This window comes from Paramormyrops kingsleyae, chromosome 25 (assembly GCF_048594095.1).
Source record: "Paramormyrops kingsleyae isolate MSU_618 chromosome 25, PKINGS_0.4, whole genome shotgun sequence".
NCBI classification, from domain to species: Eukaryota; Metazoa; Chordata; class Actinopteri; order Osteoglossiformes; family Mormyridae; genus Paramormyrops; species Paramormyrops kingsleyae.
Window position 1 is genome coordinate 28740440 of NC_132821.1, and position 24722 is coordinate 28765161.

The following is a 24722-nucleotide window of genomic DNA, read 5'->3' on the forward strand; positions in this document are numbered from 1 at the left end:
AAGCTCTGGGTTCAGTGCTGCTTAGGTTCTCCCTGTGAATATGCATGGGAGCGTGTGCTCTGCGATGGACTGACGTCCTACAGACAGGGGCGCCGTAAGGGGGAGGAAAGCTAGGACGATTCCAAGGGCCCCTGAGTGACAGGGGCCCTAAAAAATTAGGAAAATAACTGGATTGGTTTGGACTGGGGGGCCTAATATGATATGCTTTCATGGGGCCCAAAATCTCTAGCGGCGCCCCTGCCTACAGATGCAGACGTTCTGGGCTCATGGGGTCATAGACACTGCTGCACTAATAGGGCACGAATGAATAGAAGGTCACGTGTATCTAGTGCCAGTTGAAAGGATGAAGTTGGTATTCATAACGACGTGTGTATCAGGTTGAGGTGTGACTGTTTGAAGATTTATGCTACGTAATTACAGCTAACAAAGTGGACCTAATGTATAATCTGATTAAGCTGTTGCTTAATTAAATTAGAGAAGGAGAACACTGTTGAGTAGGATGCTACTTTTGCACGGTTACTTGCATGTTCATCGATTTGTCCTTTTTTTTCGGTAGATCCAGGGCTATCGAAGTAAAATGCTCAAGGCTGCCAGGCCGAAGCCTGGACATGACCCTCGCTGACACCCCCTGGTTCAGAGGGATGCAGTGCAATGTCTGTACAAGCCCACAGCCCCTTTCCTATGTGGCTGGACACAGGAAGACGTGGGAGGGGGACCGACATTTGGGATGGAGCCTCTGGGTGACACACAGCCGTGGTCTTGAGCCCCGGAGCCGCCACCCAGACCTGCTGTAGCTATTCTTGGCTGCTAAAGTTCACCGCCACCAGCAGACCTCGTGGCCCCTCCAGAGAGGGAGGGGTGGATACTGGTAATCTGTCACAAACCTTCCTTGGATCCTCTTTGCTAATGTCCCCCTCAACGCCCGGCCCAGACATACCAACAGACCGGCCTGTTTGCGCCGGCCATTGACTCTGCCCCCACCAGGGATACTCTCTCATGGCATGGGTCAAGCTCTTCAAGAAGCCAGTGAGCGACATCGGCAAATCCTACCAGCCAGGAAGTATGGTGTCGTTGGCTCTCACCAAGGGTCTGCTCAATGAGCCTGGGCAGAACAGCTGCTTTCTCAACAGTGCTGTGCAGGTAGGTCTGCCTCACCATCCAAGGGCTGATTGTCTTCTTTGTTCTCACTCTCCCCTTGCTGCCTTGTCTCACAGCAACCCGAACATGTAGAAATTCATCACGACAACAACAGAGATCGACTGACCATAACAACAATAGGCCTAAAAGCCCTCTAGATAGGGCCAGTGCCTTGGTTTTGAAGGATAGGTTGCATTTGAGGGATACACTACAAAATCCCCCGGCAAATAGAAAAAATGTATGAGAGGAAACTGCAGAAAGGATTTTCTAGAAGGATTTCGGTTGCGCATGCTGTTCGCCGTAGGGATCCATTTTTTTCATGGTGCTTATGATCCAACTTGACGATGCTGAGACCGTAGGTGATTATGGGCCGTCTGTCACGATGCAGTGGGATACTTTTCCACTGACATCAGAGGTTAATCTGGAATACGTAAGAGGTCCTCCTACCTGGTGGCCACGATCCTTATTTTAGGAGGAAGCCTACATTTTGTGTAGCATAAAAGAGGTGGTCAGGGTTGCTGAAAAATGATTGGAAATTATAGGCAGGAAAGTGCGTCTATATTCGAGGCTGTAAGCCATAACTGGTCGCAGTGAGGCATCCATGGCCGGCGGAGCTCGTCAGTCCTGCGTCGTGAAATGAAGCATCGCCCCGCTGTGCTGATCTTAACCTCAGGCTGTGCGACTGAGTCGAAAGTTTGTCAAGCAGTACTCAAGGGCAAATCGTGCCATTTCTCCACCCTCCGTCCTCCACAAAAGGTCAGCCTTTATTTGAGCTCCTCCACTGATACGTCGAGCTTTATTTGGGCTAAACGTGATGGAAGCGTGGCAATCAGCTTAGCGTTCATTTCTAAGAATCGTCCACGGGGATTTAGGACTTCCTGTGGCGATACCTGTCTGTGACATGAATACCGTTTTCAGTAATAAGCGCAGGCAACGAATGAATGAATGCATGTACACCTGTGTGTCTCCATGGAGAAGCACGACGACGGGGCTAAATTTGTCCACAGATTCTGTGACAAGGACACTAACATAGTGTTCACTCCTGCCACACCTGCAGGTGTTATGGCAGCTGGACATCTTTAGGCGGAGTTTGAGACAACTCCCAGGACACTTCTGTCTTGGGGATGCCTGCATATTTTGTGCGTTGAAGGTATGTAAACATCTCTTCCGTTTTTGAGCTGTAGCGTCGTTTGTTTGGTATCCATCCAGTGAGGGTTATGTTGTGCTGTTACTTGAGTTTAATGGTAATGTATGTGCCAGGGCTTGATGACTAGTGCTCCAGTGCACACAGATTCCAGCTCAGTCATCAGCCGGTGATGTGAGGATTGATTCTATTGGCCGAATCCAGAGAGCCATCTGGAAGCCCGTCGGTAATTGGCTTATGAAGCTGACTCGAGTGCCTCATGGTCCCCCCCAGAGCATCTTCACGCAGTTCCAGCACAGTCGGGAGAGGGCGCTCCCCTCGGACAACCTGCGCCATGCCCTGGCTGAGACCTTCAAGGACGAGCGGCGCTTCCAGCTGGGCCTAATGGACGACGCGGCCGAGTGCTTTGTGAGTCCGTCTCTCCCGCGGCGCCAGCCAGCAAGCCCAACACTGCCCCTCGGCAGCCGGTCTGGGGAGCTGGGTCGTACTGGTTCAGGGCAGTCTCAGCCAGAGGGCGGCCCACTTGTGAGATGGAGTGTTCTGGCCGGGACTAGCGATGGTTATCACTGCGTGTTATGCAATCGCCATGTTGCAGCTCCTCTCCGTCGCTCCTACCAACCCTGTGAAGGCACAAGTACAAAGCTACTATAACGGCACTAACTGAACACTTTGTTTTTAATGATCCCTCCAAAGATCCCAAGTAAGCATTCACAATGGTAATAAACTTCTTCATCAAAGTTTGGTATTGGGGTTACCATGGAAGTATTGAATCGGAGACCAATTGTTTATGTAATTTGTTTAATTAAATGTAGTGCCTTGTACTTGTCTTAGACAGAAATCACTAACAATGTGGCAAAGAAAGTATCACAGATTCTTTTAGAGCCCACCCTATATGTGGCACCTGTTTCTTTCAAACCTTTATCTCTGACAAGGACAGGTGACATTTTTTTGCTACGGTTTCCATGGTAACTTTAAAGCTATGCTGTTTGGTTTTTTTTCGAGGACATCTAGTCTGCAGATGTAGGTCTTCCCGTTATTCAATTGTTCTGATCTGTCTATCCAAACCATATTGGAAGCCACCATTGCAATTACACAATTTTTTGAACAGGGTATAAAGTATTTTCTCACGGGAAACTTGTGGGGATCTTGCACGCAGACAAATTGTATCATCACTGTTGCCGATCTGTTGCTCTGCTGCTGGAAACAGGCCTGCTTTATATAAAAAAAAAAACAATATTGGTTTAATCTGCAGAGGCTGAGTGTGTTTTAGGGGACTGTCAATAAATACTCATTGAGTATTATCGACTGACCTGCATGGAACTATTCAGCTGGGTGCATCGTTGCAGTAATCCCCATCATTTCATTTCCCATTATGACAAAACAAAAGTAGTCTTAGTCTTTTTTATTGTAGCTTTGACATCACTTAAATGAATCACAGAACAGAAACCCTAAATCTCACTGACATTTGTTTGGGTTAACCCACTGGTAAAACACCGGCCTTTTTCAATATAACTAATACTCTTTGTTAAAAACTACTCCAGGATCTTTTGGAACGAGACCATCAGATCGGTCTTGAAAATTAAAATGTCAGAGCCGAGATAGTATTTAAATCCTACAACGATTTGATGACGGCTTTATGGTAATGATGTTAGGAGAAGAATGTTAGCATAGAGCTTTTGTTGAGCCGTGCGTTTTCTTACTGCCGTGGTAGCAGGATATGTTTTGAAGATAACAGGTGGCTTTAAGGAAGTCTGGCTTTGTCGTCTTCACGCCGGTGATGTGGAGCGTTCGTCGCCTTTGCAGTACGTCGAGATTCGGGGTCATGGACCGGCCTCGAGCCGCAAGCTGATGATTATTTCAGCCGGAATAGCTGCTCTATTGGCTTGAGCTAATCAGCACAGAGTGAATCATTATTGGATTCAAGATAAAAGTCAGGGACCACGTGGCGGAGAGGTAGATAATGACCCGCGTGGGGGAGACAGGTCGCGACGAGACTGCCAGCAGTCCTAGATGAGCATCCGTGGCAGAACATCATTGTGTTTATATTGTGTATGGTCTGGAGAATCCTCCATTCTCAGCAGCTTCAATTCAGGAAGGATTTAGGGATTCTTATGCATAAATATCAGGATTAAAGTAGAGGAAGATAAAACAAACACTGCAAAATGTCTCCATCTCCCTTGAGCATTCATTCCAGTATATGCTTCTAGGGGGCATATCTTATTATGGAAACCCCTCCTTCTAGACATCTCCCTTACAGTAACTAAGACAGAAAGTAAGTAACTAAATCACAGGGAAGCTCTGGCAATCTGACAGTCTGCCATCATGTGTTTAGAACGAAGTGCAGGCATCAGGAACATCTGTCTGATCATTACGGCTCTTCTCTTCAGACCCAAAGCGAAGCGCATTCAGAATGACTTACTAAGCAGGTTTAGCTCCCTGGCAACGCAGTTGGCTGAATGCACAGAGCTCTGGATACCACTCCTTTTCTGGAAAGCGTAGCTTAAGCTATTTCTTAGGCTACAGGGAGCCGTGAGGGACAATCACAAGTTCTGCGCAGGCTTGATGAGGTTGTTCTTTGCATTTGAGAAAGGAGACCTGTTTTCGCTTGCTAATTTATTTCCACCCTGCTTCATTTCTAGAGCAGATTATTAATCTTTTTGGTGCCGAAGTATTTATTTGGGTAACTGAGAAATTCCCAGCTAATGTAATTAAATGCATTTATAGCCGTGGCCAAAAGTTTTGATTATGACAAGCATTGGTTTTCAAAAAATTTGCTGCTTCAGCGTTTGTAGATCTTTTTGTCATGTTTCTATAGGATACTGAAGTATAATTACAAGCATTTCACAAGTGTCAAAGGTTTTTATTGACAATTACATTAAGTTTATGCAAAGAGTCAATGTTTGCAGTGTTGGCCCTTCTTTTTCAAGACCTCTGCAATTCCCCCTGGGATGCTGTCAATCAAATTCTGGGCCAAATCCTGACTGATGGCAGCCCATATTTGCATAATCAATGCTTGAAGTTTGTCAGAATTTGTGGGTTTTTATTTGTCCACAATCCTTTTTTTAGTTTGGACAGTCTTTTTTCCGGATGCCCCAAACAATCGGAAAGGGGATTCATCAGAGAAAATGACGTCACCCCAGTCCTCAGCAGTCCAATCCCTGTACCTTTTGCAGAATATCAATCTGTCCCTGATGTGTTTTCTTGGAGAGAAGCGGCTTCTTTGCTGCCCTTCTTGAAACAAGTCCATCCTCCAAGTCTTCACCTCACTTTGCGTGCAGATGCACTTACACCTGCCTGCTGTCAGTCCTGAGTGAGCTCTGCACTGGTGGTGCCCCAATCCTGCAGCTGAATCAACTTTAGGAGGCGGTCCTGGCACTTGCTAGACTTTCTTGGGCGCCCTGAAGCCTTCTTCAGAACAACTGAACCTCTCTCCTTGAAGTTCTTGATAATCCAGTAAATGGTTGATTTAGGTACAATATCACTAGCAGAAATATCCTTGCATGTGAATGCAATGGGTTTTTTGGGATTAAGTTCATTTTCATAGCAAAGAGGGACTTTGCAATTAATTGCAATTCATCTGATCACTCTTCATAACATTCTGGAGTTTATGCAAATTGCCATCTTAAAAACTGAGGCAGCAGACTTTATGAAAATTAACATTTGTGTCATTCTCAAAACTTTTGGACACGGCTGTACAATAAATGCATTTTAAAATGACCTGGATTTACAGTTTGCTAGCCAAATTGCTACCTCAGGTCATGCTTTCAAAATGGAATGTTTCATAATCCCTTTTATTGGATAATCAGTATTCAATCCAAGATGATGGAAAATAGATCTTTGTCACAAACAAAAAAGCAACTGGATACATTTTGCTAATCTGAGTGTAAAAACTGTTTTGGTGAAATAGCGTCAAAATCTGCTCATCATATTGTTGTGTTTATTATTGTGTTTTAGGAGAACATTCTTGAGAGGATTCACTTACACATCGTTTCTGACATTGGAATGGAAACCTGTACATCAAAGTCCTGCATCACGCATCAGAAGTTTGCCATGACTCTCTATGAACAGGTACGATTACAACAGGGGACCGGTCTTTGTGCATTAATTAACTGTCCAGATGTAGTATGTGTATGACTTGGATTGATAATTGTGACATAAAATGCTGTTTTATTGGCTAAGAATATGAAAAACAATTATTTCTGATTTTTTCAAACTTAAAATGCCAATGAAATGTCATAGACTATGGAAAATAGACCAAATACACTGAGAATAGACCATAGGCCAAATGTCAAGACCAGTCATAGACGATAGATTAAAAGATATACATAGATTAAAATATTGTAGAGTGAAATTTTAGTTCATTTTTATGTATCCATATATTGTGATGCTGCACAGCACGTAGACATATTCCGAGGCAAAATTCCTGAGGATTATAATGATTTTTTTGTCTTTCTGCTGTCGTGTCTAACATGTATTTTTAATTATTGAAATTTGTTTATTTTCTGCCTTCATATTCGTATTTATAGCAACTCTTCATCAATCTTTCATTTATGCAGTACAAGGTCACAGGGATAGACTATACATGTATCTAATAGAGGCAGTGTATGTTTGAGAGAGTGGGAGAGACAGCGAGAGGGAGAGAATCACTCTGGATGGTTAACAGAATGACATTATAGGGGAGGTTGGCAGGGAACGGCGGGTTCTGGGGCCATGGGAGTTTCTTTTCAAGAGTGATGGGGACATGACAGGTACAGGGTCACCACACACACACACACACACACACACACACACACACACAAACATAAACATGAACAAAAAAGGGGCTCTTTAGATAACTGAGGAAAACATTAACATGAATGACTCCAGGGAAGGTGCACAATTCCCGCGATGTTGGTATATTCCGAGTCATTCACACACCTAATTCAAAGAGTCACTAGTCAATGTGCCCTGAATCTTAGACCACAGTGGCAACATTATAGCATTTGCCGACTGAAACAGTCTACGTGAGAAGACTGCAATGAAACTGAAACTAAATAATGTCAAGTGGCACATGTGCTAAAATGCAAACAGCACATGTCCAACTCAAGTGGTTTACATATACACTGTGAGCGCACTCCCATCTCGAGTCATCAGTCACTGTCCTTATGCAAAACAAATGGTTTTTGTGGTCATTCTGCAAACAATGAAATGGCACTCAAACTCCTCCTCTGAGCGCGACCGTAGGCCATGAATGGGTGCAAGTGCAGAACTGGGTAGAACGTGTGATCCAATTATTTAATCTGAATAATATGAATAATTTTAAATTGCTTTGGATAAAATATTTCAGGCATGTCAAATTCTAACAAATAAAGAGCTGTTATCACTCAAGGTTATAAAGGGAATGATGCTTGACGATTAAGGTTTATTATTGTTATGGGAAGTTTATGGGAAGTTTTGTACTAAAATGGATGTACCTTTACATTTTATTTACTCAGCAGATACTTGTATCCAAAGCGACGTACAATTGAAAAAGCAGGGTCAGACGGTCCCAGCAGGGATGAGGGTTAAGGGCCACGCTAAGGGACTCAACTGTGAAATCACTCTGCTCAATGGTATAGGAGAGAGTTTGATATTGACAATGTAATGATTTATATGTAAAGGTCTGATCATCGTGTGGATGAATGAAGCCAAATTAAATACTGAGGGGGACACGACCCCAATAGTTCGTAAGCGCCATCTGAACCGGCAACCATCCAATCACCGGCACGCAACCTAACCCGCTGAGACACCTCCCCCTTGTAAACCTCCTGTTCCCTGCTGTTCCCAGCATGCAATAACGCACCTTTATCTTTCGACGGTCCCCATCAGTCCGTGTGCCGCAGCTGCGGGGCGTCCTCGGACCCGCTGCCGTTCACGGAGCTGGTGCACTACGTCTCTACCACAGCCCTCTGGTAGGCCTCGTTTCCCCTCCTGTCGCGCTGCCCCCTATGTACCGCTGGCCTCGGCGACAGCCACACGCACACCGCTCTCTCTGCATTCCGGCCTCCCAGCCAGCAGGTGGAGTGTGTGCTGGAGAAGAGCGAGAGACTCCGGCCCGACACATTTGGGGAGCTGCTCCAGGCGGCCAGCACCACCGGGGACCTCAGGAACTGCCCGGTAAATCGCTGACCCGCACACGCAAAGTCCTTCACCTCCGTTAGAGATTTTCAGTGTTCTCAGCAGTCACACACTGGCCTGTTTTACCTTTTTAGATCAGTTCCATGGACTGACCAAACTCTTCTTTTATAAACATGGATGGCTTTTGGTTCAGTGCCTGAGTGCTATAGACTCCTGCTGGCCCTCTGGGCTGAGCTCAATACCCCGTTTCCATACTGACCTTATTCAGCCGACTGTTTACATATCCTCCCGCCAACCTGCCCAGCGTCATAGAGCCCGGCAGCGGAAACACAAGAAGCGGTTCGTAATTGGAGGGTTTAGGCCTAGCTGAGAGCAGCATCAAGCTCTTTTGCCATAGCTGCGATCTGACGACGCAAAAGCTCCCTGTAGGGAAAGCTGGCCCGTCGTGTGTTGCTATATATAACAGTCAGCCGTCTCCCTTGGCAACCGGAGCATGCTGCTCTGATACCACTGTCTGGCGCCAACACTTAGCGGGTCGGCCCGCGAGGCAGTACCAGCGCCACGAGACCCTCGCGATAGCCCGGAGCGGAGCACCTTGCTGGAACATAAAGTATCGCCAGGCATTCCTGCTGCTATGGCGTCCTGACTGTAACCCGCTCGCAAATCCAGGAGTGGGATACGGGCAAAATGTAACCAGGAGCTACGGATCGGTGTGCAAATTCACTTTTACTGTGATGATCAGATCAGAAGAGAGATGTTTGTATTACGGATATTCTAAGGCACCGTTGAAATATACCAGTACACTTTTTCCCTGCCTTTTGCATGCAGTATTTTGTGTTTTGAATATTACATTACAGTATAAATCAGTTCCAGAGATTGTCTTTCATCTTTTCGAGCCAGGCTTTCTTAAGTAGGATCCTTATAGCCTGTATGTGCATTAAAACCAACCACTTAAAGAATTTCCCCGGGAACCTTAATCTTAAAGATGTCGTCCTTGCCCACCTAGTAGCCATTGGATGCCGAAAATATCCCCCTGTGACATCATCATGCAGATTTACCACACGAGAGGACATGTGACCATTTGTATTGTTACCCTTTGTATGGTTTTTTCCCCCCCTTTTGAACGTCAGAGCAACTGTGGACAGAGCATCAGAATCCGCCGTGTGCTGATGAACTGCCCGGACATCGTCACCATCGGCTTCGTGTGGGACACCGAGCAGTCCGACCTGACGGAGGACGTCATACGATCACTGGGGCCTCATCTGAGCCTCTGTGAAGTAAGCGGAGGACTAATCTGCGGGCCCTTTCTCGTCCTGTCTCACGTGGGCGTGTGCTGATGGTGTGAAGGGCGTGTCACACGTGGGGGAGGAGCATAGAGAGACAACCAGTATATCAGAAATGGGAAAGAACGGAAAAGAAACTCATGTTCACCAGCAAGGTAAAAAGTCAGGTTACAAGGGTTTGAATACAACCCCCTAAAAAATTTTATATCCAAGAAAATGGGGACTCCCATTGTTCCTTGTAATTGTAATTAACCTCTTTTATTTGTAAACTGTGTTGGTTGCAGTTGGATTATATGTTAGACTCTTAGCTTAAATACGCTCACATTTGGGACTGTTACCATGATACTGTAGCCGTCCATCACATCTATATACTGAATTACAGTACAAGTTAGATACGAACAGCGGCTCGATCAGGTAACTGGATGTGAGGCTGTATATATTTGTACTTTTGGTTGTTTGTTGTGTTTCTTTGAGTAAAAATACTCCTTTGAATGTTTGTTTGTCTAGGCTGTAGGGTGATTTGTCCATCTGCCCAGGGAATTGACCGGCCTGACCCAGGCTGCGGAGGATGCAGGGCTGGGGGGCATCGTGGATGGGATGCCAGGATACTCACTCACACACCTGGGGCAGTTTATACCAATTAGTCAAACTAACCGGCAATATGAAACCCAGAACAGCACTGGGAGAACATGCTATCTTACACACATCCCCGCAGAGTGTAGCTTGAACTCTCATCCTGAGGCAAAACCCCAGGGTGACTAATTTCTCAGTAAAACCTCTGCTGCCTTGGTAGCCTTTATTTCCTGATTCCACTTGATCCTTTCCATCATCCGCTATGCTCGAATGCACTCATGGGAGTGCTGTCTGAAAATTCTCCAGTGGATCTCTTTTGGGTCCTTCCGAAACAGCTCCCAGCATAATTCTCATGCATGTGCCCGTTTGTGGAACAAATCCAATTAAAGACTATTCCGTAAGACATGAAGCTTAGCCCTGACGCCCATCAGCTTGGGATTTGGTGCGACGTGATCTCCCTGGTTCTCCTGCACACAGCTCAGGGGCACAGTGTTGGTAAGAAGAACCCTCGTTAACTGGCCTGATCTCCCTCGCAGCTTTTCTGGCGCGTGGCGGACGAGAACGGCAGGCGGACCGAGCTTCTCCTTGTGGGAATGATCTGCTACTCCAGTAGACACTACTGCGCCTTTGCCCACCACACCAAAACATCCCGATGGGTCTTCTTCGATGACGCCACGGTGAAGGAGGTGGGTGTGAGACAGTCGGGGGGGGTGAGGTGGTGCCTTTCAGAAACCGAAGGGCATACCCATGAATCGCTGCGAATCATTGTTATGGTAGTACACGTGTTCTTCAACTGCCCTTTAAAATGCCTTAGAAAAGCAAAACCCATTACCTAACATAATCTAATGCAATTGACAAGAGCTGACAAGAACAAATGACTACAGTGAAGTGTAGGGGTATGTTCTGTGCATTTTAGATTAGAGCCCGGTGCTATTAGATTGAACTGCATGTGCAGCATGTTTACCACTTTATGCTGGGCTTTAATCTCTGTGTTCACTGCTTAGGTCAATCACGATTAACACGTTTTTATAACTGCAGCACCACATGTTCTCCCCGTGTTCCTGGGTTCGTAGCCCGGTGATGTAGCTCTCCTCCTGCAGTCCAAAAACATGTGGTTATGTTAATTGGTGTCCCGAAAATGTTCAGAGTGTTCCCTGGCTCCTACTTTGAGCTTCCCGGGACAGATTCCAGGCTCTTCTGCAACCCTGGGCTGGATAAGCAGTTCTGATATATGGATGTTTTCAGCAATCTGGCAGACAGAAAAGATCTGGTAGAATGAGCGTGAGGCATTAATATTGCAAATATATTCATCTTACAAGCTCAGTAACACTTAAAGAATATGTCACTTTTGGGTGAGTAATTAGTATTGTTTGCAGGATAATTTTTTTGGTGCTTTTAGGCATTGAAAGTGTTGGTTTGATGTGACGTACGTTGTTGGGTGTAAGACTTAGGCAGTCAAAGAAAACAATGTTTATCTCCACGTCTTTGTTTTGCCTGCCAAAGTGTGTCAGCTGAGCCATTTCGACACATCACCTACGGTCACCCCAATATTTGCCGTAACCATTCGATGCACTTTTGTATTTTTTTGACTCAACTACTAGCAGACCTTGTTCTGCAAATCAATACATCATTGAGTTATTTGACTAATTAAATGGATTAATTAAATGAGCTGGTGGAATGGTTGAGGAGTGTTTTGGGATCTGATGCCGAGCTCATCTATCCATGCATCAAGAAATTCTTATTAGTTTGTATTGTGTTGCTTTTAATCTGCGCACCGTTTGTTCTGATGCAGATATACACTTACTAACCAGATAAATAGCTTTAAACATTTTCTTTGATTGCCTAAGACTTTTAAATACACTTAAATACACTTGTGTGTATTTTGAGTCATCATAAGTGTCCTTGGCTTTGTAGGTCGGCTCCAAGTGGAAAGACGTGGTTTCTAAATGTATCCGAGGTCACTTCCAGCCACTCCTTCTGTTCTATGCCAACCCCGAAGGCGGAGCCGTCTCTACGGAGGACGCCCCCCGACAGACCACCCTCTGGTCCCACCGCAAACTCCCCGTCAATGGAGAAGCTATGGGTGAGTGAACCTCCTGTTCGGCTCCTTGAAAGTTGAAAGTGTCGTCTTGGTCTCTAGCTGCAGTTACAGTAACCTAGCTAAGAAATCCACTGTGCTAAGGTGCACAAACAGTCACGGTGCATTACGGGGGGGCCACAAGTCTGGGTCCCTGCATCCAGTCCTGTTTGTGTCTGACCCTTCTGTGAAGTAGCATACAGTCGGCGATTCATCATACTTAAAAGACCGAAACTGTATGCAAGTAGCGATTGATGTTATCTGAGTTTCCCGTTAAAGTTTGTCAGAAATACCGAACCATCTCATCTTCTCTGGGAAGCTCGAAGATTAATGGCCATGAAACATTCGAATGACAGTCCTTTCCATTGTCTTTCATTGGCCAAGTTCTTTAATTTCAAAGAATCCCAGTTGAACTTTCACTTTCATTTGCACGTTGACATTTTACACTTGAATATATTTTCCCATCAGTGTGCTTACAGACACAATTCAAGTTCTTTAGACAGGGGTCTGATCTACAGATGAGAACCTGTGGATTCCTTTCAACAAGTTAGCGGTGCTACTGGGTTCTCCGCTTTGCCAGCAATTAATTGAAGTGACTGGCAGTTCTGATTCCATGCCTAACATATCTTTCGCTGGGGGATTATGTTAGCTTTAGCCGCTTGGCTACTGGCGGCCCTGTTGAGAGAAACAATATCAGCACCTTGGAAGCGACATCAGCTCCTTAAGCTAATGTTCTGCTGAAGGTAAAACCCTACCGTTGTCCTCACATACCCCCGATCCACCTCAGCTTTCTCGGGGAGGGGTTGGCCGGTTTATAGATAGAAAACAGGAAACAAATTTCTCTCTTTCAACGAGAATAGGCCCCCTTTCGGCTAAGGGAAATTTCACGGAGTACAGCTCTTCAAAGCCCCTGTGCATCTTAAGAGTCTGTTAGGCGAATTACTGATTGATAATGTAATAATGTGTTGTTTTCAGGTGCACCGCTGGTTATTGTGATTTATTTAGCAAAACTCTTATGTACAAATCTGTTATAACGGGACAAGCAGTGCTTAATGACAGCAGATGAATGTTTTTCCAAGTAACTTAAGTGAATGACTCACTCTGCCTTCTATATTTTGATAACCAGCTGCTGGCTGAGCTGCCCCCCCCCCCCACCCGATACACGCACACACCCACACACGCTCCGGATTGCCCTGGCTTCCAGCTCCCTGCGGCAGGGACCACCCCCCCCACCTTTACCGTCAATGTCACTCACAGAAATATGCGGGACTAGAACTGTCCGCTTAATGAATATGTTAAAACAGCGCACTCAGTAGCAGAGCAGATCATTACTTATGACCAAAGAAGGAAAGAAAAAAAGAAAAAAAACACCCCCAGCTCAGTACATCTCGCTGTCCCTTCTTAATTAAGAGAATAGGAGCCTGGAGTCTTTCCAGGACACGCGGTGGTCAGGCTCCTTATCGATGCCAGCGCAGTCTACCTCGTTTCAGCTCATTCCGTCCCCGGGAAGCTCTGCGTAAAACTCCAACAACGATGTGACGGGTGCGATTAAAATTAATCGGAACCTCACAAGTAGTCACAGAAGCAATTAAAATCGGTGTAATTAAAAACGGTTTGAATTGCGTATGGTCGGGAAGGAACCATTTCTGTGCCCAAAGGCACTGCATGAATTTATTTCAGGGTGCGCCTGTGGGGGGGGGGGGGGGTCTTTTGAGTAGCTAGGAGCCGTGGGGTAGCTGTCCGCCCCGGCTAAATGCGGGCGAGGGTCAGTCAGCAGGTCTTCAGCACGTCACTGAGCGACTATATACATGAAAGCCTGGCCTTTCTGGATGTGCGTCCCCTCGTGTGAGCCCCCTGCTGTTCACTGAGGGGTGCTGCAAATCAGAGCTGCTAGCAGGCAGGCACAGGCCTGATACCACAGAGAGAACCTTTAATTTACACTCTTTATGAATCATCATGCAGTGTTATTGGTTAAATCATTCAAATCCTGGGGCTTGCCTGTGTTTATATACCTCTATTATATATAATATACTCTAATCTCACCTATCAATTAGGTTATAAGAAATTGCAATTTACCTCCTTTAAATTTCATTAATAAAGCTCTGGAGGTATATTATTTGACATGTTAATTACGGCCACCGGAATATTAAGAGTGCGATTACACATGTGCCTTAACGAGAAAGGAAATTACTGGCCACACTGAGGTGGCCCCCTGCTGGCTTTGAAAGGTTTTTTTTTATTTTCGCAAAGAATGTTCTAACTGGGATGAAACGAGGTGAGCGGAATTAGGTTTCACCGTTCCTGTTGCTGCAGCGGACACCTCCGGGGGTTTCCGGAAAACCGGCGTGTCACATATTTACACCGCCTGGGTGTGAAGGGGCCTGCTCATCATCTACTGCATGCGAGGAGCGTTTAGCGGGGTCAAGGATGACCGAAGAAAGGCCCGTCTGAGAATTAACGGCCCCCTCTGTCCTGCAGCGAAAGCTCCTCCCACTAGTCCCAAAAGAAAACTAAGGGAGGGTCCCAAGGAGTGTACTCAGAGGCCGGGGGAGGTACGGACGCCACACCCTCAGAGGAAGGAGCTCACAAGGGGGCCGAGAAGACTAGACTCCCTGGCCCAGCGAGGTACGAGCCACCTGTAGGGATGTTCGTGATGGTCAGGTCAAGGTGGGTTTTTTATTTTTTTTACAGTGCACGCAGGACAGGAATGCGCAGCACACTACGCTAGCGCATATTATCTGAAGAGAGAAGAACGTTAGCACAGGTCGCTGGACGTCCATGATCACCTATAGGAAGATCCTCAGCAGTTTTGTCTAAGGACCTGTGTCAGAGAATCAAATGCAAATCAGAGAACGAACTACGGCTCTGCTACTATTGTGATATATAGAGTGTAACATCAGAAAATATTTGCTCTGTGCATTGCAGTTTTTTTGTGTATCTCATTCATCCATCCATCTTCCAACTCATTATCCAGTACAGGATCCCGGGGGGGCCTGGAAGCCTGTCCCAGGCAGCATAGGGTACAAGGTACAGGTACATCCTGGACGGGATACCAGTCCATCACAGTGGTCACATAATTCATATCTCAGCAAAACCGATCTGGTCTGTATACCTTGTTAAGCACTTTTTATAGTACGCTTTACTTTTGGAATTTTACATTTATGGATTTCGCCTCGGTCTGGATGCCACTTGGTTGACCTTCGGTGTTTTAACGTTACAGATTTTGGTTCAGTATGGATGGCACATTTTTGACCTTCGGTGTTTTAACGTTACAGATTTTGGTTCAGTATGGATGGCACATTTTTGACCTTCGGCGTTTTAACGTTACGGATTTTGGCTCAGTATGGATGGCACATTTTTGACCTTCGGTGTTTTAACGTTACGGATTTTGGCTCAGTATGGATGGCACATTTTTGACCTTCAGTGTTTTAACGTTACGGATTTTGGCTCAGTATGGATGCCACTTGGTTGACCTTCGGTGTTTTAACGTTACGGATTTTGGCTCAGTAAGGATGGCACATTTTTGACCTTCGGTGTTTTAACGTTACGGATTTTGGCTCAGTATGGATGCCACTTGGTTGACCTTCGGTGTTTTAACGTTACGGATTTTGGCTCAGTAAGGATGGCACATTTTTGACCTTCGGTGTTTTAACGTTACGGATTTTGGCTCAGTATGGATGCCACTTGGTTGACCTTCGGTGTTTTAACGTTACGGATTTTGGCTCAGTAAGGATGGCACATTTTTGACCTTCGGTGTTTTAACGTTACGGATTTTGGCTCAGTATGGATGCCACTTGGTTGACCTTCGGTGTTTTAACGTTACGGATTTTGGCTAAGTTTGAATCTTACGTGAGCTTACCCGTAATAATGCCCCTCTGTCCTGGGTGTCCCATAGCCCATGCCCCTACATAACCCAACATTTGGGAGGGAAGCAACAGAAGCAAATTACTTGTGACACATGACCACCCTGATGCTAGCTGCCACAAAGCACCCCGGACCGCGTTTGTCCTGTTGCCATGGAGATGCTCCTCTGACACAACCTCACCTTGACATGAGCTGTCAGGACCAGGTCACATCCTGCGGAGAACTCGTCCTATATTCTGACAGTACAGTGTGCCGAAAGTCAGCTTTTCCCGACCAGTAACACACCGGGACCAGTGTGTGCATGTAAAATGTCAAATCTGCGAGTAACTTGTGAGGTATAATATAGCTGCATTTTTAAAAGAAATATCATCTTCAGCAATGCATTATCCCTCTTCCACTGGGTTGCAGTGATTGTAGAAACACCAGTTTGACGATTCATGTTTTGTTGGACAGTGGAAGCCAGATCATCAAGAGGGACACAAAGATAGTGAGAATATTCAGATATCATATACCGATACAGGAGCAGGAACCAAATCTACAACCCAGGAGGTATGAAGTCACTGAGTCACCATACCACTGTGCCATCTAGAGGTGCTGTTTTTGATTATGGGGAAAGTGCTGGAAGGTGTCGATGAGATGAGAGGGTGGAGCATAGCCAGTGAGTTGTAATGGGAAGTGTCTGATCTGGGCGGAGCTACCATGTCGCAGCAAAGGTAACCGCCCCCTTTGCCCGCATACGTGGTGTCGGTGTGATTCAAGGCTGGCGGACGGGAGCCTCATCCGATGCTGAATAAAAGAGCTCAGTCACAAGGCAGGTCTGTTTAGTCACACGTCGGCGAGACGCTTTCGCGGATCGTCGTCGTTTCTCCGATTTGGCTCTCGGACGTGTTTTCCCGGACTGCTCCCGTTAATCTGATTAACTGCGAATTGGCGCCAAAGGGCCCTGTGCTCCGAGGACTTCTGACGGGGCTATAAATATGTGCGCTAAACGTCAGCTGGCATCAGTCAGGGCTCTGCTCCAGGATCTGGGTGTGCGGTAAAACCCAGTAACGTCGACGAAATCCTGCCTTGCAGCGCGTTAACTGCCTGCCCGCATTAACGAACTGCTGATGTAACTAATCCATAAATGACCCGCACCAACCCTATTTTTGCACTTTAAGTACCGTGAAAACCATCCCCCCGGTCACTGCTGCTGGATGTTACACCATGGTCCTGGGTGGAACGCTGCTTCAATCCACCATACACCTGTATATGGATGGTACAATAAAGCCCATTTGACTTGACTAGACTTGACTTTTGAAGTTTGGCGAAGAGATTTTTGCTTCCACTATTGAAATACTGATGGCAGATGCCTTGAATCTACAGAAATGCTTGATTGGTGATTTAGTTTGACGCCATGGTGGGTCAGAGGAAGAGGAGCAGGCGCGAGGGGATGGCACGAGCCTCGACAGTGTGACTACACCCTGCTCCGTCTTAGGGTGCCCCCCCCCCCCCCCCAACCTCCTCCCACCAAGTGCCAACTGTGATTCATCGCGACCTTGACAGGCTCTCGCTGAACCCCCGGGTGGCTAGCAGGAGGCCAGCGGAGAGGAGATCATGACGAGGCAAGGAGAGGCCCCCCGACAGCCAGTCCGGTGCCCGTATGCGTCTGTGCGCCCGCTGTCACACGCGCGACTGCCCGCCCCCCCGCGCAGCGGCTATTAGCCGCACAGCGGCATGTGGGGGGATGTGACGCTGTGTGCCAGGTCCACTTGGCATTGCGGGCTGGCATGGCGCTGCCCCGCGGACAGACATGACACAGGCAAACGTAGGCAGGCGCTAACGCTAAACGCACCTAGAGATCCCGGAATGGCTGGTTCAGGTAGCTAATTTCAGTGCCGAGGCTTAGCGTTCAATTCTCAAGGTTATTTAAGTGTGAAACTGCTGTATGGCACTGGGACCCTATACTGGATAAATTGATATGGGAGATGAATGGATTTACAGTATAAATTGGTAGCTAGAGGTTGACCTCCACCTCCAGGGCTGTGCGTTTGACTGATTATACGGAATTCCCCCGTATCCCCAGGGCATTCTCGTTTACTGTCCCTGCTAGGGTCGCTTCCCCGTGAATGTGTGTTAGTGTGCGAGTGTCTGCCCCTTGGCAGACTGCTGTCCCGTCCAGAGTGTCCCCAGCTTTGTGGCCCTGGGCAATGGACTCCACACTTCCTGCCAAATCTGTGAACCTTGGGGCAGATTTTTTTTTACGGATGTATGAAACACTGTGTGTCAGGGTAATTACCGTTAAAGAAAACATGGACCGTAAGAAAACGTTTTTGTAGGCTGACATAAAATAAGACGGAAACATAAAATAAAAAACCATAACTAACAAAAACTATAAATATTGCTTCCAAAACATAATAAATAATAAACATTCAGTACTTATTCAGTACTTATTGTGTACTTAAATACTTAAAGTAATGATTTATATTTAATTACCGTTAATAACACTCGAAACACATTTTGCCCAGTTTGAGGGCATTACTTGCATTGTGTATTCATGAATAATTCTCTAAAGATTAGACATATTGAACTTGACGTCTGTCCTTTGAAATAAAATTACTAGAATGTAAACTGAAACTAAAAAAATCATTAAAATGAAATATAACTTTAAAACAAAAAAAATAATAAAATGATTCAGAAAAACTCAAATTAAACTGGATCTCAAGTGAAAATTTAACGTAATGTAAAGCTAAATAAAATAAAAAGAAGCTTCCCGATAACTCAGTTTCATAACGACATCCTCTGCTGCGATCACATTTAGATGCCTTCTCCGAGAAGATTCACCCCCGCTGCACCTCCCCCCCGGAGAATGCGGGGCACCAGCAAGCCGGGCCCAGGTCACATGGCATTCAGGCCAAAGGGGGCCCTCGTCTTGAGAGGACACAGCACCAGGGCCAGCCCAGCGAGTCCCACATCCACGGAGCACCTCCCGGTGGCCACGGCCGGAAGTGCGAGGGTGAGAAAGGCCACGCCCGGAGCCGACCCTGGAGGCCGGTGCGGGAGGTGCTGAATGTGGACAGCGTGCTGAGCGAACTGGAGCGGCGCCAGCAGCAGCAGCACCGGCCACAGCGCCGGCTTCCCGGCCCGGCCGTGGTACACTGCGAGCGGGAGCGGCCCCGCGCCAAGGACGAGCGCCGGCCCAACTGCCTCATGACCATCTACGAGGACGAGCAGAGGCAGGAAACCGCAAGCCACAGCTCTCTGGAGTCGGAGAGCAGGACCGGTCCGGACAAGGAAGGCCCAGAAGGGAGGGCCAACCCCAAACTGCGGGGCAGTTCCTGGGCAATCCAGCGCACCGAGTCCGGGTATGAGAGCAGCGACAGGCTGAGCAGCGGCTCCACAAACCCCGACTCTCCGGGCGTGGAGAGCTTCACGCCCAATGAGCTGGCTGGGGTCACTGAGGACCAGCCGCCAAGGTAAGAGTCAGGAACTCCCCAGAACTTCCTGGGACTTTTCTCCATGTTTCATACGTCTTCTGTCTAACTTTGCTCCATGGGCATTTCAGCAAATGGTTGGCCTGTTGGTGACCCCTGTCTGGACACAGCAATGGGTAACGTCATTATTTCAGTCCAGAACGAATTGGGCTTTAAAATATGAAGTATATGGATTGCAGTAGAGGCGTCCATCCCCATCTCAGAAGGATGAGAGCCTGCTCATCTATGGACTGGCACATACACTGAGAGACAGACCACCCTCCCAAACTGCCGACCCGCACACTAGCGCCTCCTGGCTTCAGAGCAGGCACAGCGCGGGCCCCCATTGTGTCATGTTTAGTTTCGTCTCAGCGGACTGGGAACTCTTCCTTTCAGGGGCGGGGGCTGTCACAGCAGAGCAGAGCAAGCGAAGACGGACATCCTGCCTTCTCCCACACTGCCTGGTAAGACGCCCAGAGTCCGTACGGCTCGCTTTGGCGAGATCCCTCGGCCGCCGTGATTCTCATCACATTCATAGCGGGGGGGGGAGGGACAGCCAGAGCTCGTTTTTAAGCGCCTGAGGCTACTTACCGAAGAGACACAGCGTGTTCGTCAGCAAAGAGTTAACTGGGCTAATTCAGTGAAACCTCTAATTTTCTCTTACTTTCATGCTTATAAAAATAGGTTAGCTGAGTTTTAGTAACATAGCAACAAAAGACGCAGTATACTATTTAAAATGTTGCTGCTGGCTGAACTGTTTATCTAACTCAGGTTCAGATCAAATGAAATAGGGACTGTAAATATTCATAGATCACAGATATCTGAAAGTTTTGTCTTTCCCTGCGTTTTCCGTAGAGTATTACTTAACCTTTGTTTAAATTGTTTTTGTTTGTTATTTAGGTAATGCCTGATCGCTTGCAGCTATTATTAGACGTAGGTAGAGAGAAATGTTCGTTTCATTAGTGTTTTCGATTTGCATCTGATAGACACTCACTGCGAATTAGCAACAAATACTGGTGATGCACTGACCCTTTGGATACTAAAATACCTGCATCATTCAGGGATTTGGCGAGTCATGTGGGGGGGGGGGGGCAAAACCTATACAAGACTAGATTAATCTCTAACCACTATCCCGGTCACGGTTTCTGGGGGGCTGGGCTGAGGGAGTGAAAAGCTGATGGCAGCCAGACTGTACTTGTACTCGCAAAGCCCAGGGCAGAGGGGATTAGGCAAAAGTAACCTGGCACCCGGTATGTGATTGGATGGTCACGTGATCAGTCTGTGTATCCAACCAATCAGCTGTCACGTAACATAAACCCTCCTTTCTGGGACAGAAATCAACTTAATAATAAATTTCAGTTCTAGATTTTAAAAGAAACATCTTGTTTATAAGAGCTATTCCTATATTCCTATCCTCCCTAATTCGGCAAAAGCTCACATCTGGTCACATCTGGGATGGCCTATGTGTGTAACATAAGGAACACTCTGCTGGTATTCTGAATCTTATCGGGCATTTGTACAGCTTGCGGAGGTCCTCTTTGGTCCAGTTTTAATCCCTTTTAAAAGACAAGCCAAAAAGCTGATTTAAAATCGCACTGCAGCTGTAATCTCTCTGCGGGACGTCCCGTCGGCTCAGCCCGCCTCCCTCCTCGCCCTCGTCTAATTCGCCGCCCTGTGATCCCCGGGCGTCGGGCTTGATCGCGAGCGCGGTAACGGCCCTCCCTGCTCTCCGTGACGCCAGCCCCAGCCTGTGCGTTTCCAGCAGCACCGGCCATATTTAGGACCCCTGTGAACCCAGAGCCAAAATTCCCAGAGGGCAGCTTGCAGCTTTTATCCTTGCATGGACCTCTGGGTCAGTGGAGGGGAGGGCAGTGGGGGGGGGGGATATGCCTATTTATATCGAGTAGGAATCCAGCGTGTGGCCCGATTGGCGTGTTGGCCCAGCAGCCATGACATGCCTTGACTCTGAGAGCTGCTCTCTGCTGCCCCCTTGCTGATCGCCAGTGGAATGGATCTCTGCACCAAACCAGTGGCATTCTCCCTTTATCTCTTTCACTCTCTCTCTTTCACTTTCTCCCTCTTTCTGCCTCTCTTCTCACTCTCCCTTTCTTCTCGACCTCCCTCTCTCTGACTCATCTTCTTTTCTTCCTGTTTCTATCTCTCTTTTCAGATAAATCTGGCTCTTTCAGAAAGGAAATGGTGCGATATGTAACACGGAGTTAAGCCTTCAAACGCTTGGCTTAGAGTGAAAGTATCTTTTTTTAGCGAAGGGCGGCTAGGTCAAAAAAACATTAAGTATAACTCCCGCCAGAATTTGTGCATGAACCCAACAAATCGCAGAGTGGGTTTGTTTTCCTGGTCTAATTAATGGATCAGTTTGTGCCACAGGAATTTGCACATCACTTGTGTCAAGGGGATCCTTAATGGGAAGTTTAGCCAAGTAGAAATGTTGACCCATTATTATAACAAGCTGTGAGCTTCAGATGTAAATGATAAGGATTCAGAATTTGTCCCAGTAGTGGAAACAATTAATAACGCTGAAACTTAATTTCACTCCTGGCTGATCTCTCCTGCCCGCTGCTGGTCTGTTTCCACCAGGAGTTGAGGAAGGTATGATCTCACCCTCACGGCCCCCACGTGTCAGATATCGTAGGCAGTAACCATACCCCCCCCGGAAACTCCCTGGAATGGTTTTGTTCTCCTAAACAGTTGCGCTTCACTGGATTTTTCTGGGATGTTTGTGGGGGGGGGGGGCTGATAGCATTATTACATAATTTGCTTTCCCCAACTGTCTGCCTGGCCAGCGAGGGGGGGGGGGGGGGTGCGTTTGAGCACCGAAGAAGGGCGGCTGGGGACTACTGTCGGCCGTGTCGATACGCTGACAGCTCTGTCGATGCGGGTCACCTTATAGCTGCTGCTCAGATCAGCTTTCAGTGCCACACAGGCAGAGGTGGGTAATTCAGGGCCAGAGTCAAGGCCAGGCAAGTTTATTTATATAGCACAATTCAGACACATGGCAATTCAAAATGCTTTATAAAGGCAGAGCGTAAAAATCCAGACCAGGATTTTGCTTCAACCAACCAGTTGAGTATAAAGAGCTGGTTGGCTGAAACAAAATCTTAGTCTGGACTTGTACTCTCTGGACCCATCTCTGCATACAGGTGATGATGGTAACCAATGAACACCTAAACCAGTAATGGCTGGGAGTGTTTTACACCTTAAATGTGCAGGGTAGCCAGGGTTAAGTAGAGTCACAGAGTACTGAACTGGTTGGTGGATGCAAAATCCTGGTCTGGATTTTTACTTTCTGGACCTGAACTATCCACCTCTGTTCCCAAGTTCTCCTGTACGTCATGCTTGTGAAAATGGATTTCAGTTTTCAGTGGCACAAAGTTTTTCTAACCCTTTACGCACATCCAATCCGTCTGTTCAACTTTTAACCTCCAACTAACAGGAAGCAACTGCAACAGGAGCTTTAAATATTTATTTATAAAGCTGACAGAGTACCGAGGCAGGATTCCTCGCCGCTCAGCACCAAAGGCTGCATGATCTAAGAGCTCGTTTCTGCTTCCCTGCCGTCATCTTTCATTCCTCTGACACGCAGCGGCTCCTTCAGTCAGCTGTGCTGTATTGCAAATTCAGTATTTTAATTTTAGGCATGTTTGAAAATGAAAAACGTAGGGGGGCATGACGGATTCAAGAAGACGGAAGCTCTCTGTTCCCACGTGAGCGGAGCAGAGTGCTCGAGGGGAGGGGTCTGTAGTGTGATTGTATGCCCATCACACATCGCATCATTCAGAACCTGCATACATCTGTGAGCATCTATGCTTCCTAGCCAGGAATATTAGTCAACATCACTGACATATAAATGTGTATGGATTTCCTTTAAAGGGGGACATCAGATGAAAACTAAAAGAACAGATTGCCACCTTCAAGATGCCCACGTCAGCCGGTTTAGTCCAAGTTTAAGGTAAAAAAAAAGAAAAAAAGTCAGAAACTTATTTACGTTGGTGTCAATTTATTTGAAATTATAATCATGACTATAAAAATGTGCCCACTACTCAGCCACTAGCAGTCTTCATTGTTTGTTCATTTTAGAATATCAGCCACATGTTTTTATTCTGTTAATGAGCTTCACATACATCAAGCTGTTCCCTCAGATGGATATAAGCCCTAGAAGTATCAGTCTATGAGAACTGGGGGAGATTACTGATTCCTCGCGGTTTGTGTTGGCAGGAGAAAGTCCAGTGTCTCTCCCAGGAGCCCAGAAAGGGCCAGTGGCTCCGGTGGTGAGTCTGCATCTCTGGATGTGACACCGCGTGAAGTGACAGACAGGAGCCCCCTGACGCAGCAGCTGTCCAAGACCAGCAGCTCGGAGTGGAACAGCTCGGACGAGCTGACGGGCCCGGCGTCCGAGCAGGAGGACAGCGCCTACCGCTCCAGCAACAGCGAGGCGGCGCCTCCAGAGTCGCCCCGCCCGAGCCCAGTGCCCTGTCGCACCTTCCGCCTCTGGCCTGGCGAGCAGAGCCAGCCTCTCTGCTGGCTGGCATCCTCGCCTCCGCTTCCTGGGCGGCGTAGCCGCCAGCAAGCCCCGTTTCCTGAGGACGGCCGGACAGGGTATCGACCCAGGCTGCTGCAGGAGCCATCGCAAACCAGCCCCCGTCCCCCGGCCAAAACCCCCCAGGTCCACTCGCACGCCGCACCGGAACCCGTCTCACGGCAACAACTCGCCGGGTTCACCGCACAGAAGTCCGTCTCCACGGCGACCTCGCCCGACCAGGAGAGGATGGAAATACCCGCGCTTTGCCGTGACCCTAAAGTCTCGCTCACCACCTATTTTTCCGTGGACAACTGCATGACGGACACGTACCGGCTACGGTACCACCGGAGGCCCCACTGGAAGCCCGCTGCTGACCCCGGGGGCCGCGACCGCGGTGACTCTGCTGACACCAGCCATCCTGTTCCAGCAGAGACCGTTCTGTCCTCAAACCTACCTATAGCTAAGCCTGAAACAGGTAATGATCACCTCAGTGGCTCGTCTACAGCCTTTGCCAGTGCAGTTGTGTTTACGAGGCCGTGTTAACCTCATGGTCACG

The 24722-nt window shown here is 47.4% G+C and overlaps 1 protein-coding gene across 4 annotated transcripts in view; it reads left to right on the top strand.

Moving 5' to 3' along the window:
* The window catches only part of usp53b (ubiquitin specific peptidase 53b), a 31290-nt gene that overhangs the window by 4553 nt on the left and 2015 nt on the right, over positions 1 to 24722 (top strand). For all 4 annotated transcript variants that reach the window (XM_023829724.2, XM_023829726.2, XM_072707110.1 and 1 more), the window contains 14 exons: positions 557 to 1140; positions 2195 to 2287; positions 2555 to 2689; positions 6236 to 6349; positions 8129 to 8211; positions 8311 to 8416; positions 9508 to 9654; positions 10770 to 10919; positions 12148 to 12316; positions 14789 to 14935; positions 18975 to 19629; positions 20023 to 20090; positions 23518 to 23596; positions 23863 to 24641. In XM_023829724.2, coding sequence (XP_023685492.2) covers positions 997 to 1140; positions 2195 to 2287; positions 2555 to 2689; positions 6236 to 6349; positions 8129 to 8211; positions 8311 to 8416; positions 9508 to 9654; positions 10770 to 10919; positions 12148 to 12316; positions 14789 to 14935; positions 18975 to 19629; positions 20023 to 20090; positions 23518 to 23596; positions 23863 to 24641 — 2869 coding nt within the window. In that variant the 5' untranslated portion in view covers positions 557 to 996. The remainder of the gene's footprint in view (positions 1 to 556; positions 1141 to 2194; positions 2288 to 2554; positions 2690 to 6235; positions 6350 to 8128; positions 8212 to 8310; positions 8417 to 9507; positions 9655 to 10769; positions 10920 to 12147; positions 12317 to 14788; positions 14936 to 18974; positions 19630 to 20022; positions 20091 to 23517; positions 23597 to 23862; positions 24642 to 24722) is intronic.